Raw genomic sequence first — 21735 nt, forward strand, 5'->3', positions numbered from 1 at the left:
GCTGATTAACTTCCTCACCCCCACCAGCCCCTGGCTCACTGTCTGCTGCAAGGTGTAGATTTTTTTTCTACTTTTTTTTTTTTCTTTTTTTATTCTCTAACTGCTCATAAACCAGAACCTTCACTTCTCTCCCAAGGGACAGGAAGGCGTTGGTTTGTGTGATTTGCAGCCGCCACCAGCGGCAGGAACAGCAGCAGCTGCCCTCTATCATTCACATGTTTCATATGTGTGGTCAGGACAGATAAAACCAGGGACTGTTCCATGTCCTGGGATGGCTTTAAAGCAGTGAGACCTTTCTCTATATGAAAAGAAAAAAAAATTGTAACAATAAATGCAGCAGAAATCTCACTGCAGTTAACAGGGATCTGTTCATTTGGCAAGAGCGGGGTTTCAGTCATGCTTGTGCAGCCTTTTTTAGTTTAAATGTGATTAACTCCTGCTGTCTGAAGCCTGGCTTTGGATTTCTCACTTCCAGCTATCCCACTTCTAGCAAAACTTTGCAAATTTTTGTCCTTCATGTTTTCTGTATGCCCATCTACTGGCCATTACAGCAGGATTTCAGAAATACTTCTTGTTGCTGCTCCCAGTGAGTTCAATTCAGCAGTCCTGAAAAGTCAAAGTCTGTGTGGCCAAAATAAAGAAGCATTACAATTTAGAAATCAGGACAATGGATGTCCTGTTAAGATTAAGACTTCTTTTGCCTTCCATGGGCCAGATCTGAGGAATTTTTGTCTTTCGTGATGCATTTTGACCAGAATTTGTTCTCATGTAAAATTTTCCTTCCAGACAAGAAGCTTCCTGTGTTTCGTGCTAGTGGACAGAGCCTGGCTGGCCTGTAGCAGGGAAGGATGCCCTGGAGATCTGACCCACAAGACAGGCATGAACAGTTTGTTCAGAAATCAAATATTTTGTTTTTCCAGTTGCCACATTTTCAGTTTGCAAATTGCTGATGCTACTACTGAAACATGAAGCTTTCAGTGAAAGCTTTTCCTTTCTTTTTGACCATCTCACAAGCTGATAAAAGCAGTGCAATATCTTCAGTGTGCTGGCAAAGTCAGGAGCATTTCTAACTCCTTTCCCCCAGGTACAATGTTGAGTGATTCTCACACACACAGACACACACACACATACACACGCAGTATTAAAAAGCCAGGAAATTGTTACATTATCTGATCCATGTGCTCCAGGTCTGGCTCAGAGTTCCCATTTTGGTATCTCTAAAATATTAGAGTGTATTTTAGTGTATTTCTTGATTTCAAAAACACTGTTTGTTGAGCAGAAGTTAATGCTGTTTTGGTGTTTTGATGCCTATGTATGGATTGGGAAGCTGGTCTGAGCGCTTGAGGCTGAAAATACTGACCCCTGGTAGCTGTAGGTTTTGTCTGTGAAACAATTTGTGTCTTGGCACCTGCCACAGTTTCTGGTGTAATTTAATCAAGCTATTGGAGTAGGAAAAAATATGTGTTATTTGAAGGAAGTCTTTGAAACATAATAGATAAGAGACCCAGAACAGATTTTTAGGGACACAAACTTAAATCTGTGGATTTCTCTAGCTAAAGGATTTAATAACATTGGTTGAGAATAGTACATTTGGTCAATTTTTATTATTATTGTTATTATTAGTAGTAATATTATTATTAAACAGAACATATTTGTTTTGGAGAAAAGTCACCAGCTGAAACAGAAATCTGTAGTTTCATTTACTGAGAACCACCTATGATGGGGAACAAAGAAACTAGGATCTTAGCTCCTTCATATATTAGGTAGTCATAGTTTATAATGAAACTATACCACAAAACTTAAGGAACTTAAGGAAAATTTAGCTTTTGGGAACCTGTAAAAGAATTAATTGCAATACCATAAGGGTTTGTTTTGGGGTTGTTTTTTCTTATTTTAAAATTCTCTCTTTGTTCAAAATTATACTGTTTAACAAATGGAAATATTTTTGAAACTTTATAAATGGTGCCTTTTCTGAGAAAAACACTGATCCTTGTTTGCATTAAATATGTGATGTGAAATTTACTGTGCTGGAATGTGAAGAAAGAGGGACACCCGCAGAGAAATCACCTTTGTTATGGCAAATAGTAGAAATAATTTCTCTGTGTTTTATTTTGAATTACCATGACTCTACATGCAGAAGTAATTGTGTTCTGTAATGACTCCATCTGGCTGGTGGGAGGGAAGGGTGCGAGGAGAGGGCTGGAGGGGAAGCACATCTCAGCAGTGGGCTGCTTGCAGGACCCTGGAAATTGGGACAGGGCAGGGACACTCTGGATAGCAGGTGGCCAGTTCAGGACCTGGAGGTGGCTGAGCAAGGCTGCCTCACGTGGGGGGCAGGGTGGTGACAGTCTGGCATTTTTGGCCACAGAGTTTGGATTGCAAGGCCAGCACGGATGGACTCACCATGGATGGATTCTCCATGGTGCAGGGACGGCATGATGGAATCCCCATGGGGCTCTGTCTACCTGCACCTCACCTTGCTCTGTGTCCCCTCCCACACAGTGAACACCCACAGACACAGAGCCTCCAGCTGTGCCCAGTGCCTCCTTCACCCATGAGGAGAGCGACAAAAATTTTCTGGGGCTCGGGGTTTTTATCTTGTTCTTTTGTCGCAAAAGATACATCTCAGTTTGCAGACATAATTTAATAATATTTCCAATTTTTATGAAATTGCCTTTTTTTTTAAATACAATATTCTCAAAGAAAACAAAGTTACAATATAAAACCACAGCAAAAAAAAAAAAAAAAAAAAGAAAAATGTGTAAATACAACTTTTTCCATTAGAAAAGGCAGTGCCTGGGGAAGAATGGGAAGCATTTATTTTTCACTTTTTTAAAACAAATATAAACTTAAAACTACTCACATATTTACTCCTTTTAAAGGTCAACTAAGCCATATCAGGGTATTGCACCATAGCAAAAAAAGAGCAAAAAAGAAGAATTCACTAAACTTTTCTGAGGGCACAGTTTGTTTCAATGTACACAGACACAACATCCTATTTTCATGCCATCCTTGCATATGTTCATAAATAAAATTATTGAACCACTTGTTCCTAAACAAATTGAAGATGATTTTGTGCAAAAGAGAAAAACACTGGAAAAAAGCAAAATTAAAAAAGCCCTTTAGTGAACAGAGAATGCCATTTGCTCTGCCTTTAGACTATGCCCTGATACACTGTGTCTTAATATACTTACTTATACTACTGTACTGTTTATTATACAACATCAACATATTCTGTTATGGTATAAATAAGAAAACTCCAGAGTCAGGAAACAAACCCACTGTGAGTTACAGTGCATCATACTCATGTCATACCAACCATTTTAGATATATATACACATACAAATGTATATAAAATATTAATGATACACAAAGCCTCAGAGAGGGCATGTGCATGTGGACAGGAGGAGAGACACAGGGACTTGGACACGTGTGTGTGTGTGTGTGCGTGCACAAAGATGTGGTGAAGGTACCAAACCTACCCAGGAATCAAAAATCACCTCTCAAAGCTGTGTTTGAGGCACACTTGGACTCCGCTGGAGCTGCGCTCGTTTACACGCTTCATGCACGTGGCTTTATTTGTGCCGGTTTTTGGTAAAAGCAAAGGAACAAAACCGCCTGAGTGAGCTGCTGTCCCCCTCCCCTGTATAGCTGGGGGAGTCTTAAAATGAAGGGTGGAAAAAATTATGGAATGGGGTATACAGTGACCTAAACCTAAGAAGAACATGAAAGTGGTCTAAGAGCAATAAAAGCAGAACATTACTGCACAGCCAGTGTTTGATCTCACACAGAACGTTGCAGCAGGGCTCAAAAATCACTTTATACCCTCTCGTTTGGCATCAATCAAAATTGGAGAGGGGTAAGAGTAGCTGAATGCAACCCTGCCAGCTATGAAAAATGAATCCATTCCAACTGTACTTAAAGAAAGGGATAAAATTAAAGGAAACTCATCCATGTAAGTTAACCCCTGAAAAGTCCTCTTCAGATCATTCCTATGCAAAATATTTGGTAAAACCTTATTGCCAGGTGAATTGAAGCTGAATGTGCAGCTGGCATTGATGACAAGACCATGGCTGGGGCATGAAAGTGGCCAGGGATTCCTTGTGCCCATCCCTCGCACAGCCTGTTGGGCTGGAAGGAAGCAATAATCTCTCAGCTGAGTTATAATGCGGGAGTAGAGGGCATCAATAAAGTCCTTTAAGGCAACTGAGTTCTAATGTGGAGAATAGAGATGATCACCTTTGGGTCTGTAGTTCACACTGCTCATTTTGGGGGGATAACATGTACTAGTAATGTATTTTTCCTGCTGTGGATGTGTGCACTGGTCTGTGGGCATTCCTACACAGCTTTCACCTCTGGTGACAAAGCCACCACATTGTCAGGCTCTCCTGCATGTTCAGTGTAACAACACCACCATGCCCATGTGTCCAGTGAAGCAAGGACCTCACAGCTGGCATGAACAGCCAAAGCTGGAGGTTGTGTAAGCACACATTTGTGATTCATTGTTTTATCAGTGTCCTTCCTCAGCTTCGGTGTTGTTGCTCCTGACCTACACCTGCCAAAGTGAAAGCAGAAGAAGGAACTCGGCATGCCTGTAATAGTATGTGTATATAGGAAATGTTTATCAAATATAGCTGCAAATGTAGTATCAGGCCACACTGGCCCAGGTACAAGCAGCTCATGGTCCCATCAAAACTGTTTTATAGTAAATACGTGTGCTTGCATGCACTTGTGAATGGAAAATCTGTAAAGGTATGACAAGACTGCTAGTCTTGTTGGGTATTTGATGGTGTTTACTGTAAAATATCCATTCCTTGCGCAGAATGGAAGTATTTTCTACATTAAGTTAATAAGATGGGGTTCTTTTATGAATGTTTCCCAGAAAATATTGCAGCACCAGTGACAGATTTTTATGCAGCTGCAAAAAATTTATTTTTGCCCAGTCTTAAAGCATGAGGGTGTTCAGGGAGAGAAATGAAATATTTGGAAGAGGAAGCTAAGTAGAAGCTTTAAAAAAAAGGTTTTTTATCAGATGTGTATGGAGTTAAAATCTATTTGTCATAGAAATTTTTATTCTAACTGAAGCTACAGTACCTGCAGCAGAGCCCACCATGGAGAAATATTTTGGTGGAATTTTCTGCATTCTGCAAAGTGCTGCAGCCTCTGGTCTCCATTCTGCAAAACCCAATATTTTTTATATCTTAAGATTAGTTCTACTGAAGTAAAAGTAACTCAAAGCACTTAGTGAAATGACTGTTTGGATAGAAAGTAAAGGGTCACTACAATTTTGTGGGTCTTGGTCCCTCATTAAATGGCAAATGCCAGGAAAAAAGAAGACGGCTGCAAATTTTGACTAGCTGGTTTAATTCACCTCAGTGCTTTAAAAATAATCAAGTGCAACACTTATGAGTAGAGTCACAAAATTTACAAGAGGACATCTTCTGTGCCAGCAAAATGGGATTTTTTTATATCTTAAAGAGGGACATTTGGATATTTTCCAGACAGTTTAAAAAGATGAAAAATGTGCTTAAGGAGACTCCCCACACATATACCTAACTACTTTCTCAACTGTACATCATACTCTTCTAAATAACTAAAACTTTAAAGAGAAAGAAAAATTAAATTCATTGTAACTTTTATATGCAGAGTAAAGAGGGGTTGCTTAACAAAAAGTGGGGGTTTATTGGATAGGAAGAGAAAATATTTATTCAAAGAAGAGCCAACAATACCCTTTTTCTATACATTAAATGCAATTCATACTTCACAGAGTATATTACAAGGGTGTTTCTTCTATCTTTTGCATTCCTGCTTGCCTGCCTAGTGACACAAACAAGGCGTGTTGTGCTATCAATACCAGTAGCACCCTTGCAGGTGGAAATGTTCTTCTTCTTACCACCAAAGCAGCTCAGAACCTTCTGGCTGAGGGGGTCCCATCCCACCTCAACTGCTGATGAAGTCATCTGAAATGGGTCCATCCATCTTTAGTTGAGTTCAATCTTCTCAAAATAGTCAAATAATAGCAGAAACCAAAAAAAAAATCACACATCTGGTAGAAGAGCCCTACGCTCAGGGTGCTAAGAGAGAAAGCCTGGCCGCTGCTGCCTGTTGTGTCCTTATTATGTAGAGCACCCTGCATATGGTTAAGAGTTCTGGCAAGGGGGGCTTGCAAGAAGCATCAGTTCAGGGAAGGGCTTCCAGCTATGTGACTACAAAAACTCCTACTTACATTACTAAAGGTTTTTGGTGATCAAACATTTTCAGTAAAAACTCATTTTAGAAAACTGAGTTGCAATGCATGCTACCAAAACGAAATCCCTGGTCTTGTGGGAGAACATTGCTGAACTTATGATTCTCTTGTGACTTTTACTGTCCAGCTGACTTTTGCTTTGTTGCTGTCATGGCTCGTGCAGCTCCAGTAACACAGCTGTTGAGGCTTGATCTGTGCCTGTGTTTTAACCCATGTGAAAACGGTGCTCCCCTCGAGTTATGTGGGAAGAGAATTCGTACCTGTCCTGGCTGTGGTAGCCACACATGTTGCATTCAAAAGGATCGCGGAACCCGTGGCAGCCCATATGGATCGTATACATCACATGATCCAAGAAAAGGACTCGACAATGTTCACACTTGTAAACCCTTACTTGCTCCCCATTGCTGCTGATCACTTTGAAAGCATCCTGGGAATTGTCAGTACCTGCTCTCAAGACATCGTATTGCCTGTTTTCTTCTTTTATAGAGATGCCATTTCTTGCATGGGCACCTATGTGGTTTGTCAGGTAGATCAAACCACTGCGCTCCTCATTATTGCTCTCTGTATCTGTTGAGTCTTGGCAGCTGTTGCTGGGAGAGACATCTCGTTCCGAGGAGACAGACTTGGCTTTGGAAAGCAGCAACAAATTTTCCACCGCGCTGTCCTGAGGGAGGTTGGAGCGAATCTGATTGTCCCCAAGAGGTTTGTGGAGCTGATACATGGGGCTGATGACGGGCACTCCCTCAGAGCCACCCGGCGGTGTCTGGACAAGGGGACGCAGGGACTCTGCCCCCAGGTAACTGATGGCATTGTTGATGGCCTGGTCGATCACGTGCGTCTGCATGAGCTCGTTCTCCTTCTCGTAGTTGATGCTGGCATCATATGGAAGATCGGGCAAGCATTTGTCACCTGCAGTGGAAAACAGTGAGGAGTTAGAGGGCTGATTTCTACATGATTAAGGAAATGAACATCATGGATCAATAAAACGGGGAAGAGGAGAGTTGACTGAATCCACCTCTGAAATCCACCTAAGGTATTCACGGTTCTCTAATACAACTGCTCAGAAAAGTGGTGGATTGCTGGTCTTTTTCAGCATGCAAAATAATTTGAGGGTTTTGGAAAAGCAAATGGATGAAAGAAATTCTGGAAATAATTATACAGGGACTCATGGGAGCTAGCTTTGTCATGTCTTTCTCCTTTCTCACTGGTGTGCCTCACCTGCCTCTACAGTGAGCAGAGGCACTCACTGCCTTTGTGTCTGCTGAAGCCAGTGTGCCCTCACAGCCACAGCAAGCTTGGCCTGATACTTCAGAGCATGAAGAACATTATCAATATTTTTATCTAAAGTATTACATTCTTAGACTGGAAATTGTATGGTTTAGTTTCAGACCTTCAGTTTCTTAGAAATAACCCATATCAGCAATGTGGTCATATATATGTCATTTTGGAGAAAAATCAATAAAAACTTTATTTTTCACATTGCCACTGTCCCCACACACCTACTATAAGTAAGCCATGTCAGACACATTACCAGAAGTTACCCATGTCCCTAAATATTTTGTGTCAAAAAGTTGTTGTATACAGGAGAAACCAAGAATCATGGAAAAAAATTAAGCACATTTGTAGTTGGAGTATATTTTTCCTACAAGGTAGAAAGACTTATCTGGAGCAAGATTACTTATTACTGGTAACTTTAATTCTGATTCCTTAAGTAACTTTAATTCTGATATCTTAAGTAAGGGGTAAATCTACTATTTTTTTTTTTTTAAATCAGACTGCACTAATGGTATACCTTGATAGTATATTTAGCTGGATACCCCAGTATTGAACATTGAGGTTCACTACAGTTTTCCCCAAATTACTGTACAGATAGCAAAACATAGAAAAAAAAGTTAGGAGTGGAAAAACCTATTTAAATGCACAGATAATGATTTTATGAACTTGAGCAGTCTTCTCTGACAGTGTAAACCATCAGTTATTACCAGGCCCTTAATAAATTCATGCAAATGTAAAAAGGTAAAAGATTGTCACAAGCTCCTATGGTCTACCAATAACATATTGTTGATAGTCTGGATGAATTTCCTAGCTCTTCAGATCTTGGGAAATGCTAAAAGCCACAAACATCTCTGTTAAGTACTGTCACCATTTCCTGATCAACATGAAATTTACTGGTAGGTCTTGGAAAGTCCTAATTTGTCAAAAGAAATGCTAACAGAAGCATGGAAATTTTACTGCACATTAATTTATCAACAATTTTCCACCCAGTTTCTACTCAGATTGACCATTCAAAGTCAGTGAAGAGACCAAAAACCTTCTAGCATGACACTTTTGCAATGATGGGGGCTAAAGTGTAGGAAGTCCTGTGGTCTACATTTCCCACAAGATATGGTTTCATACCAGTTCCATGCTCTGCAAGCAGAGCAAGAAATACCCTGAGCATTGCATAAGTTCCTATAGGGGATGTAGGGTACAGACACCTTCTAGCTGCTTATGCTACACAAGCTTCCAGTTCCTCTTGTTTTCTTTCCCAATCATTCTGCCAATTTGGGCTGCATTCTTTTTTTTTTTTTATTCCAGATTTATGCTCTATAATGCTATACTTTTCAGGCAGAGTTGCCTAAGATTCAAAATAGGCATTGTAAAAGACTCTCAAACTAAATACAGAAAAACTCTCCTAACATGAATGTATACACTTTATTCAAAGAGGAAAAAATGAAGCCAAAATCATTCATATTCCATGGGTGCTGCACACCACTGAAGAATGGGACTGGTCTTCATTATAAACAAAATTTTGGGCATCCAGAAAGCAAGATTTTAATATCTGTTTCTTGGACAGTATTTGCTTTATGTAGCATAACTAGTTGGTAGTTGTGCTGAGAGAATCCAGTGTTCATATGAAAAATTTTTTTCCAAGCAAAGTGTCTGAAACACACACAAAGTTAGGGTAGGCAGGCACCATTTCTATATCTAGGCAATGCAGTAATACTTGCACTCATTAAAAATAATAGCTCATTTCTGTGGTTATTAGAGCGTAAGTAAATTAAACTGCTAATGGCTTGATGCACTTCAAGGTTTGCATTGCTCAGGATTCTGCAGCAGGTACTTACACAGTAAAAATGCACTCAGTGCATGTGAGCACCTTTTCTCTTGGTATTTTTTAATCCCTCTCTTGGCTGCCTGTTCTTTTAAACATTATAACCATATATTAGCTTTTTGTGGGGTTCTCACTCTCTGGTTTGCATGGCCCAGGTCTTTTGGGTTTGGGAACTATTCCAGTTTGGAATACAGAGAGAATTTTACAGGTGACTGGCTGGATTTGTTGAACAATCCAATTTTTGAAAGGTAATTAATTTAGTCTTGAAAAAAATTAGTGAAGCAGAAGACACTCCTTCCCTTATGTGAAGGATGCCATTTTATCCTTCTCCCTGGAATTCAGCACAGGTATTGGGACATGATAATCTAGAGGAGCAATAAAGTACCCAAAAGCTCTCCTCAGTAGCCAGCCCAACCTTATGTTAATCAGAAACTCTTCAATTGTATGAAGCAGCAGATGAAGATTGGAAAGGAAATTATTTGGGAGCAATTTTTTTTTCTTGTTAGAAAAATTTTTCCTTTTGAAGCCTAGCAAATTTCCATAAATATCTGCTGTCAGTAAGTTGTCTTCCTACACTGCATCTTGAAAAACTGCCCTCCTAAAACTCATAGTTAAACTGGCTGTCTTTACTGTTTTTCAGGGTGAACAGAGAAAAAAAGAATGAAATAGCCAGTCCACACCCAAGGATATACTACATAAAGTATATTTGCTAGTACCTTTTAAATTGAAGCACATTTAATCTTCCTGGAGCTTTCATAGAATTAGTATCTGGCCTAATGCAAGCAGTTTACTAGAGTGTCTGGTTGGCCTTACATATATTTTATAGCTGATATATTTTTGGTATCTACCTCTACGACAACTTTTGCCCTTTTTTAAGCATAAGCTTTTCTTATCCTTGACTACCTCCTAGAACTTTTGCTTTTGGACTTGAAAAAAGCCTTGGAATTTAATTTAAAACCTTTTTTTGCACCTCCTGACATAGCTGAAACTTCCCTTTCCTCATCTAGGAAATACTTATTTTCCTTTCAACCCTGTGTCTTTGTTGAAGGAAGTATATTTGCATTTTCTGTCCCATAAACTGATCTTTTTTTTCCTTGACTTTTGACTGAAGACCTTCTTTATGTGCACTTTGTTTCAGAGACTTTAATCTGATTGTTTCCTACAGAATAATATTTTTTAAATGTACAGAGAATTTAAAAAGAAACTAACTAGATATGAGCATATGATGTCCTCTGATCTACCATGTTTTAATTTATTGAAGAATAACCTTGCATAGCTGACAAATATTGTATGTGGATCTCACAAAACTGCTGTAATCCTTATTTAGCACAGTCCTACTAAAAAGAACAATATGTGTAGCCTTTATTTTTATAGGCTTAATGTCAAATTTTTCATTGTTAAGACAAGAACTGCTATGTGCAAGTGGGCATGAAGTTTTTGCATCCTTCATAGAATGTACACAAAGTTTACATTTCATTTAGGTGCTGTTTTCAGACATATCAATTTGGGCTACAAAAATAAACAGAGTTTATCAAAGGGTGACGAATATTACCCAGTCTATGTTCAGCTATTCACAAATGCTTTCAGAAACACCAATATGCCCAGATCTGAATGTCATTCAAGATTTCAATAAAATAACTCTGAAAGTGTGGTCAAATGCTATCCGGGAAACTTCTATTCCTGTCTTCAGGTTCTTAATTAAGGCAACTTCAAGAATTTGTTCAGATTTTGTAATGATCTAGTCTGCAAGCTTTTAAAAAGGCAGGAAAAAGGCTTAAAATTGATCTCCAAATGTGAAAAATTAAACATGCAGAAATTGATGTTGGAGATGTTTAGTTATTTTTTCCTCCAACACATCTCTGTATCTGCTTCTATAGAGATACATATTATTAATTTAGCAAAACAAGTAAAATTATAAAGCAAAAGTAAAAATGCTGTGATTTTTAGGGGGCTTTGTTTTATTTTATTTTTAGGAGACAGCAAACGTTTAACTCTTACCAACAAATTTCTGAGGCATAGAGCTCTTACGTTTGGCGACGTTACTTGCTAGTCTATCCAGCACGAGGGCTCTTTCTGACCCTATCTTGCACAGGTCTTCAGCCATTTCATTCTGGTTACTTTCGTCTTTTATGACTGAAATCAAATGACATCAGAAGGGTTAGGCAGGTTCCATTTTAATGGAACTGTTGTCTTAGGTTATCATTTGTCAGTCAATGTCTTTTAGCTCCCAAGCAGCTGGACGAAGGAGCTCAGCATATGAGACACAGGACAATTCTGACTCTCAGTAACAGATTCCCTCACGCTGGGTAATCTATGTACAGGCTCATGTTTTCCTCATTTAGGACACAAAAATGAGATAGCAACTGCAAGGTTTCTGCTTGTATGTCACATAATCACTCCACCCTTTGTTCTACAGCCACTCTGCATTTCTGTGAACAAATGAGGTCCTAACTTTATCCTGGACACAAAGCAGTTCACCTTTCCACTCTCCCACTGAAACCCCCCGCAATACCCTTCTGCACCTCTCCCAGTGTATGATAATTGCCTCCTCAGCAGGAAAAATTGATAAACTTCTCAACTCCAGCAGTGGAAGATGTATTTGCAAGCTACACCAGCCCTTGTCTCCATCCCCTTTTATCCCGTAGCAAATATTTCAATACTTCCTTGATGCTATTTTAGACTTTAGCAATTTTAATTGATAAAATCACACCTTCAGTGGAACACTGATTTCCAATACTCAAACCTGTTTCCCAACCTCCTGCTGCTGCTGAGACTCTGTAGAATTAGGAGCTTAACTGTGAGGCTCTAGGAAAAGGAGACTATTTCATTTTCAGTATATTTTACTTCAGTACTTTCCTGCAGAAACAAAAGGGATGTATGAAAATGCACTGTCAAAACAATGACTGGGAAAAAGGTATGGAAAGGTATTTCTGACTTCCAGCACCTATGAGAAAGGTGAGTGGACTGAGGTCACAACACAACTGTTTTGCCGTATGTTTTTTGTTTGTGGGGTTTGGGGTCTTTTTGATTTGTTTGTCAAGGGAGAAAAAGGGGTTACTTTTACTTTTATCTGCTGCTAAGATATAGACATTTTTCCAGAACTTTTGGGTTGCTTTTAAAGGAAGATGCAAAAGATGATTTTTATACTATGATTCTTTGAGTTGTTTCAATTAAGTGCCCCGCTCTGCTACATTTTTCCTTCTGTGCCTGCTGAGAATTTGTTTTATCACTGGATTAACTGGTTCACAGGATACATCAGTCTGGTACCTGGGTGTTTCTCAATAGCTGAGAACACATCGTTGTGATCCAATGTTATTCTGAGAATATACCACAGCCATAAAAGGATGATTGTGAAAATTTTGTTAGACCTGAAATATATAAAATCAGCTCTGATGGATAACTGTGAAGAACAGGTGAAGTTTCCTATTCAACAGTGCCCTGCAAAGAAACCGAGGAGTACACAACTGTTTCTTGAGTCCCTGCTGCAGCAGCACACACTGCAGTGGCAGTGACAGTGACAATGAAAATGCCAGTGCCAATGACAGTTACACAGAGTTTCACGGAATTGTGTTCCAGCCCCATAAGACACTAAAGATTGTGACCAATGCAGGAAATTAGAAGAATTTAGTCATGAAGGTGCAGAAAACAAAAGGGTGTTTATGGTACATAGCCATCACTGAACAAGCGCACACCAGCATCTTGGGCAGACCAAGGCTTCCAGGTACCATCTCAGGAAGAGACTTACAGAGAATCTTTTAAGACAGACGTTCAACAGGAACACAAAAGACTAAATATTTAGTTAAAAGTGGAAAGGATCAGGAAATACATGTTTAGGATATAATAACATTTCTTTTCTAATCAGTTCAAGAGAAGGTGAGTCATGTTTTTAACAGTTAAACTTTCAAACTTCTAAAACTTCTTTAAAAAGAGGGCAAATTGAATCATGTACTAATCCCTAGTACTTTCAACTGAAACCCTCTGAAATCTGCAACCAAATGAATAACTATTTCTCTATAATTTGGTGTCTGTAAAGTGAAAAAAAAATCATTTTATCTTTTCAAACAAAAAACTCACAATGCCTGAAGAACTGTAATTGATCCTTTAAAAACTTCATAAACTACTTCTCCTACTGTTTTATTTAAGCCTGGTAAGACTTCAGCACACTTCCACTCAACTCAATTGCAAAACTACAGGTAATATCTCTATTTAAGTTCTTTCTCAATTACATTTTTAGATTTCCAAGCTGATGGAAAACTTCTACAAGTTTAGGTTCTTTCCACTGGCATTTTTTCTACGCATGCTGCCTAAAGTATGTTAAAAATGCTGCAAAAAGCAATCTTGCTGTGGCAGAATGTCAAATCAGATGGTCTAGCAGATATTTTTATACCAATTTTTTGAATTTTTTTTGAGACTGGGGGAAAAGAGGCCTGAATAATAACAGATCTACATCACACCTTGAAATAGTTTAAGATCTTGAAATAGTTTAAGAACAGTGATATTATAGCTGCTTGCTTTTCTAGATTATCATAGAATACAGTAAAATTCACAGGGCATCCACTCATTCTCAACTGTTTTTTCTACATGTTCACAATGCAAAATACTAGGAAAAATGAATGAAAGCTTCATTTTTTTGGAAGTGTATAGAATTGATTTTTTTAACTGAGGACTAAAATTTTTTGCGTGAAGTCTTTGGCTAAATATGAGGTTTAAACCCTTTAGTTAATTAATTTTTTTTCTAATTTGCAAAAGCAGTCATATAATGTCAAATATAGAATATAGAAGAATACAAGAAGACTATACATGAAAATATACATATATAAATGTATATAGAAGAAGAAGTGATTCTTCCAATGCATTAATTAATTCCTCAAGTTTTCATCCCACAGAGTTATTACTTATAGTTGTAAGCCAGTGCAAACTCTCCTTTCAGGATTTGATATAAAATGTTTCATTTCTTATTAAAATTTAGGATTCCTGACATCACTTTCATCTTACTAATACTTTCATAGTAGTTCAGCTACTCATTCACAAAGATTTTCAAATTCAGTGTGCAGGCACTTAAATTCATGTGCTAGACTGAAGACTGAAATCCCACACCAGAATATTTGCTTCTAAATCCTGTCATCTCTTTGAGAAATAAGTATTTCTGCTTACTGTGTATTACTACATTGAGGTTTTCTATTCATATATTCCGCAACCCCTCAATAAAATTAGAAGGGGCACTGCTCTAACATGCTGCCTGCAGAAGCATCTCAGTTGTATTCACTGCTATCATTATGTGCATATACTTTACATTACTTGATAGCATGTAAAAACATATTCAGGTTCTGTACAGATATAAAATATTAAATGAAGCATCATTGCAAAGAGGGCAGAGAGAACTTTCCATTTTTTGTCATTTGACAAACTAAATAACATATACTGACAGGATTAAAAAGGTATGCAGGAAATGGAACTTACTGGCTGGGTTTAAACTCCACCATAGAAACTGGATCTTCTCCATCTAAAACTGCACAGGCAAGAGGACTTTGTATGGCTAATTACTGTGATGAATCCCTTACAGATCTTCTGGATCTTTGTTAAAAAATATAATCCAAGCCCCAATATCTGCTTGCTCTCTTTCTGGGTATAGTTTTTTGATATTCTCCAAGAAATTGACTTTACCTTCATCATTACACTAATCTCAACACAGGTCCTTATCTCCCCCCAGTTTTCTTTCAAAGGGAAGCTTGGGAAGAAGGCTGTCAACAAATTATTTGCCATTCTGGACTGTCTCAAGTCAAACTGCCTAAATTAAATAACTCTGGCTTTATGTCCTCTTTTTTGGCAGAGTGAGATCAAAGCCAGCTATCTCATCCTTGTTAGATGAGTTGGTCCCAGTGGTCAAGTAAGCCCTTTAAGCCATGCCTGGGAAGGGGAGGAGATGTGCAATGCAGAAAACTCTGCAGCACCAACTAGAACACTGGAATTAAGTCTTTATTAAAAATACATCCATAAGTGTATTGCAATATAGGCCTCCAAGAGAAGGCAGTGAGGTGATGTAGCCATATTGTCTCGACATGACAAACTGATGTTTTCCAGGCCTTGCAAGTGTTTTGCTACATGTTTGAATTGTACTTTGGCAGTTTACTGGAGCTAAAAAAAAGTAAAAAACAGCCAAATATTTATCACATAAAGAATAAATCCAGACACAGGATCGCACATGTGGGGGATATGTGTGACTCTCCAAAGCAAAAGTTGCCACAAATGGTACTACTGATTCTTTTGCACTCCTTTCTCTGCATTTATGACAGGACAGCAGTATTGACCAAATATACACTTTTATTACCTGGATAGATGCTGCTTGAGAGATTCATGGTTTGAAGGTAGTTATGGCAGCGTTCTTTGTGTTCTTCCAAAGAGCTGCGCTGCTTGTAACTGCGACCACAGTATCCACACTTATGGGGTTTGCCAACTGGAGAAAACACAATTCATTATGAGATTCAGATGAGGCATTCAACAGCATATTAACAATGGTAAGGACAAGAGATAAAAAGGCCACCCCAACAATAAAGCCATGCTGTGGTGAAGGAAGATTTTGTCAATTTAAAAATCTAAGTGAAAAACAACTAATGGAAAACTGATTGTATATCTTTACATTAACAGGCCAATTCTATGGGTGCTACAAACTGATTTTAGATGATTTAGATCAGATAAAGACTGTGACATAAAATCTTTAAAAACAGTGTCTACACAGGTTAGGAACTGAGACACCTTCAAAGGTCTGGGAGTGGTTTCTGTAGCGTCCTGTCGCACAGAGACTGCCAGTGAACAAACTGGTGGTATAGGTAGGGACTTGCTTGGCTGGAGGCCAGTTCTGGTGTGAACAGAACCAGCTCAACTCTTTTGAGACAATCCTAGATTTTGTGTGTTTTCTGCTTCTGGAAATTAAAGATAAATGGCATGACAATTTATTTTCTGTATTACATCAATCCAGACCTAGCTAGTTCTAGGAATTTTTCACCAACAATACTTTTCTGTGTACTTCTGGACTTGAATTTTCTGTCTTAACATGATAAGACTGTCACTTTATATGTGATTTAACAATTTTAGATAGTTACACAGTTTAATTTCTGAATTTTATTTACAGGTTCTTAGGTGAAAATCAGATTCAGACATCCAGCTTGTTTTATAATGTATTTGTGCCAATTTGCCAATTGCAGGAATTACGTTATCTATAATTTAGGCATTGTCTCTTTACCTATGGAATCCTCTGGATTTACCAAGAGTGTCTAGATGAGATTTCATATATATCATTACATGAAAACTATGTTTCAAATTGTGCATCCATGAAAATCAATAACAACAAGGGAGAGGGAGGCAAAATGCTATTTAAAATATGTGCCTTCCTCAATCAGGCTGGGAAAAAACAGGACAAAGAGAAATTATTTTGGAAATCTAAGGATCTTATTTTTTAATACATGTGCTAGAGAAGAATTTCCCTAATTTTTTTGGAGCACAAAAATATCACTTTGAGAGCTCCCCTTCTGCCACCCAGAACCCAAAACCAACTTTCACAAGTAACATTACCAGTGTCAATTCCAGCAATGTGTATTGGAGGTCTCCCATCCAAATAGCAATTTGCATTTGCAGCTTAGCTTGGGGAACTAGATGAGATGGCACTCAGCTTTTAAAGGCACTTTAAATGTGCTAAATTGGTTTTACTTCACAGAAGGTATGTGACTGTGGCTTCTGTCAAACAATGAGAGGTTCATGGTAATGGGAAAGTGCAGCTATTCAAAAATATTTATTCATATCTCCATATTACTGTTGAGACAGACACTGAAAAACTCCATGAGCGTCCTCTTTTGTGGAAGATGATTATCTTTCTCCCACCCTCTGCCTTGTCCCCACTCTCCCTTTCAAAGTACTTGTAATAACAACATGCAACAAGTAACTCCTGCTAAATGCTGTAGGCAGTATTCACTCCTTAGGCTGAGGATGAATACAAGACTGTGTTTCAACTTTATTATCTCTAACCCTAAAGCATTCATCAACTTAAGTCATGTTCGTACTTCTATGAAATGGATTACTCACACGGGGCTCGTAAGATGAAACTCTAATACAGAAACTTTGAATCAGCCAAGAAGTATGGGAAAAAACCCAGCTCTTCTGGTGAAGGGTCGTGAGTGTGATGTGTGTTAAGTCATTTCATTGCTGCTAACACGCTGTGGCCAGCTCACAGCTTGGTTAACCCCAAGATGGGGCCACTCAGGGTGAGAAGAGCTCTCAGGATTGGTGGCCACCCCCATCTCCTCAGTGGGTATGGTGATAAGCAGCCCTGGTTATTCCAAAACCTTCACTTACCTGAGTGTGTCCTCAGGTGTCCCGTGAGGGCATCCCTGCGGCGGCAAGCGTAGTTACACAGGTGACACTTGAAGGGCTTTTCACCTGAGTGCAGCTTTATGTGGCGCAGGAGGTTGCCCTTCTGGGTAAAGGAGGCTCCACACTGATTGCACTGGAAAGGGCGTTCTCCTATGGGAAGAAGGAGAAAATATGTGAGAACAAAAAAATCTTATGCGGTAACAAGAGAAAGATTTCAGGGAGAAAGTTGTTTTCTCATTGCTGCTCTGTGACTTCCACCGGCTGCAGGTTTGATATAACATGAGGCTTTCAGACTAAACCTGCCAGTTTCTTAATGCTTCACTGGCTGGGTCAATTTGATCTGAAAATCTAATTTTTTTTTTCTAAATCAGAATGGCACATCACAATGCAAATTCAAACTCATTTAAATAAAGTGACTGCAACATTTTGTGTTGAAGAGCCACTCTTCCTGATCAGCAGTTTTGGAATAAACCAATATCCAATTTTGCATGTTGTGGCATTTGGTGGGGTTTTTAATGTGGCTTTTTTCAAAGGGTCTTTAAAATATGCCACTGAAGCAGCAAAATAAAAAGGAAACTCATTAAAAATGCATTTCAGGATCACAAGTTCATTTCAGCGTTACATTCTTATATTTAAATGAAAGGCACTTCATTATAACAGTTATAATAACTTCTTTTCATTTACATTTTCCCTGTATTTTCCCTTTCAATTTCTTCTCCATTACCTGTCTGTCCCTAAGCAGCCAAATCAGGAAAGAGACAGAGAAAAGAGAGAAAGCTAGAGAGTAAAATCACAGAAGTTAAGACAGTGCAAAGGAAGCCCTGTACTTCCATGCCTAAGTCCCAACCCTTCTATAGGTAAGGTATGAGCAGAGGAGGTGCACAAACAGGCTCTGATGATTTACACTTTGGACAGATGGGGAAAAACTTGAAGAGACACAGCCTTGATTTGTCTAAACTGGTGTTTGTTATCAAGGAAGTGAATCAAAGCCTTTGCAAAAATTAATATGGCTGTTTGCTTTTTAGTGCTGTTTAACATCAATGTATTTTATTAGTTTGGGGTTTTTTGGTTTTTTCTTGTATATTTTTTTTTAAATTTAAGATGCATGAGGCCTTTTCTGAAATCAATGGGAAATATAATACATTTCCAGTTGTACCAGATAGGGATAACAGAAAAATTATATATAAGAGCATTCTATCAGCAAGAACAGCTTCTGCATTCCTGTTTCTGTACAGTCCTCAACTAAGTCAAGCTAGCCTTTAAAAGACATTTGCTGAACTTTGTTTCTCTTAGGTTCAATCTTAGGTTCAATCTGTTGTAGCAATTATAGTGCATCAACATTAGAAGCAGCCCAAAGAATGACCTGTTCTTATAAATTTTTTTTTGTGCAACAATAACATTGTATTTAAGATTTCAGTGCTGAAGTTAAAATACAAAAAGAAAGAAAAACAAAACCAATTTCTTCCTTCTCTCTCTCACTCAAACATCACGTATCATTTTGCACACCTAGGATGACTTTTTATGTGCATATACATGTGCATATATGTGCAGCATGACAATTTTTGACTTCTGGGTAGAACCAGAACAGCATCAATTAGATCAATTGATAGATCAATTGATCAAAACAGATCAATTAGATAGCAGCACTGTCCCAGCCCAAAAACATGAAGACTCTGCCATCAGGGCTGGCAGCTTTAGCATTCAGCAAAGAGCCAAATGAATCCCCTTTATGGCAAGACATTTTCACTGGTCAGTTTCAAGCACAGCAGCATAGTGCCTGTCATGCCAAATGAGCTCACTTTCTTTGTCTGTCAAGCAGCTCTGTTCATCTAAACTATACCCACATCTGGTTCAGCTGGGAGAGCACACAAAAATGCCAGCATAAGCCTTACAGGACTTGGAAAAGTACTTCATAGACATGAAGTATGGTTAGGGAGAAAACAGATAAGTGTCTCTCTACTTAACTTCTTAATCTTTGGGGCAGTTACTCAGTGCAGAAAGTATTTTTCAGAAATGGACTGAAACAGTAAATGGAAGAAGCCAGCTCAGCAAGGGGGACACATTCAGAAGAAATAGTTAATTCTTACTAAGTAGCTTTTCTAGCACTCATTTCGGTTATTTTTACTCAGAGGACTGTAAGAAGACAAAACAAGAATCATAAGAGTACTCCAGGAATGAAATGTAAAACAAGTAAGAATGCAATGTATCTCTAGCCTACAGCCCTCCCAGTCACAGGGTGAAGTCTTGCACTAGGTGGAAAAGATGGATGGAGCCTTTCAAACGAGACTGCTGCACACCAAATACTTCTACAGAACTTAGAGTGGGATCAGATGTAAGGAAGCCTGAACTTATGCTGCTGTAGAAAGAGAACAACATTGTCACCAAAAGACACTGAAGCTATGTGTAGCTTTGCTGGCCCTTAGCTGTCCATGATGCAACTACTGAGGCGAGGAAATGCCTCCTTTATTGAGCTCAGCAGAACTCCCAGACCTGCCAGGATGCTGACAGCCACTGATGGAAGGTTATTGGGTGTGGTGATACCTCCAAAAATGAGGATGGAACAAGATGGAAATAAAAAATACATAATGACTCTTTTTCTAAACAGTCTAAACAGTGTATTATTTTCTCCAGGTCTGAACAGTACATACCTGTCCTGGGCATGTAACCATGACCCAGGAACAAAAACTGCAGTGGGACCCTGAATTCAATCAACCATTATCACTGTTGCAGTGATTTGCAAGCCTTAGTAGAAGCTTGGGCCCTGGACGATGTATTCAGTGAAGAATACTTATAATCTTAATTAAAATATTTCTAATTTCTTAAACAATGACAAGATCACCTAACACTCAGAGCTCTCTTTCTAAATAAATTTGAGACATTCAGAACCAAGTAACAAGATGTGAGTGAACTAACTGGTGACTTAATTTAGTGTACACATAAGGAGGTAATATATACACCTATGCACACCCATACACAGATATGCATGAATATGCAGATATATGCACAGTGAGCGAGAGAAGCCTGAATATACACTGAAGTTTCAGTATCAGGGAGCAAGGAATTTCTTTCTCCTTTCAAGATCTTCTTTTTCTTAAACACCAAACAAGGCAGTGGCAAGCTGGAGAAAATTAATGTGCTGAAAGGGAAGTGAGAAGAATTGGGCATCCGTGAGTTGGGATTTGCTCTGCAGATGTAAGCAACAGGTAAGATGCTAGGAAGCAGTCAGTGCTGTACAGCTGCCTGCAGACAGGAGAGGGCAGAAATATCAGGTGCTGCTCTGCATATCTGCATTTGGCAGGTGTATTCATTAAAAACAATTACATCTTTTATCAGGTCAGGCAGTCATTTTATTTTGGCACTTTAGTGTGCTAGAGTTTTGTTCACTTATCAAATATTTATTTAAGAAAACCTCACTGCATATGCAGGTTTTACATGAATTAGCAGCAAAGTAATTCATTTGTGAGGCTTATTCCTTCACCAGGCATGTATTGAAATGGGCTTTGGCATAGTCAGTTAAATGTCTGTAATAGTATATCCCATTTTGACTTTAATTTCCACAGCGCAGCTGAAAGGAAAAGCAGTCACCACTGTTTCCCCATGACGTCCCTTTAATTTAAACTACCAGCTCTGAACTTCCACTCCTTTGCCAGACCCTGAAAAACCACCTGAGCTCATTCAAAGAGGCTGCTCAGGAGAGGAGCTGAGGATGAGGCAGGAGGGAAAGCAAAAGCATTCTTTGCATGGAAGGACCCAGGGACAAAGCACCCTTCAGTTTTTTTGTGTGTAAAAGAGGGTTGTCCTGAACAAAGTGCCTCTTGTGGGGTGCTTCCACCGTAGGCTTGAACTATATTCCCTTATTAAAAAGAGGGTCTAGCTGGTAAGCTCTGCAAAGGGTGAAGAAATTTCTGTGTGACAGCACCCCACATGTCACTCCAAGTGACAATCTTTGTGTGGTAGCACCCCAAGCACCCCCGGCAGGCAAATGGGTCCCTCTGACAGGCAAGAAGTTTGGGGAGCTGAAGGTCTGGGG

At 38.9% G+C, this 21735-nt stretch overlaps 1 protein-coding gene across 17 annotated transcripts in view; it reads right to left on the reverse strand.

Moving 5' to 3' along the window:
- Positions 1–5974: 5974 nt before the first annotated feature.
- Positions 5975–21735, reverse strand: part of IKZF1 (IKAROS family zinc finger 1) — a gene marked incomplete at its 5' end in the record, with an annotated part of 52835 nt that continues 37074 nt past the window's right edge. For 3 of the 17 annotated variants that reach the window (XM_084212860.1, XM_084212867.1, XM_084212873.1), the window contains 4 exons: positions 5975–7156; positions 11340–11474; positions 15670–15795; positions 17688–17855. In XM_084212860.1, coding sequence (XP_084068986.1) covers positions 6453–7156; positions 11340–11474; positions 15670–15795; positions 17688–17855 — 1133 coding nt within the window. In that variant the 3' untranslated portion in view covers positions 5975–6452. The remainder of the gene's footprint in view (positions 7157–11339; positions 11475–15669; positions 15796–17687; positions 17856–21735) is intronic. The other 14 variants (XM_084212874.1, XM_084212869.1, XM_084212876.1 and 11 more) reach the window with 10 other exon arrangements.

Source organism: Fringilla coelebs, assembly GCF_963513975.1.
Source record: "Fringilla coelebs genome assembly, chromosome: 1".
Lineage (NCBI taxonomy): Eukaryota > Metazoa > Chordata > Aves > Passeriformes > Fringillidae > Fringilla > Fringilla coelebs.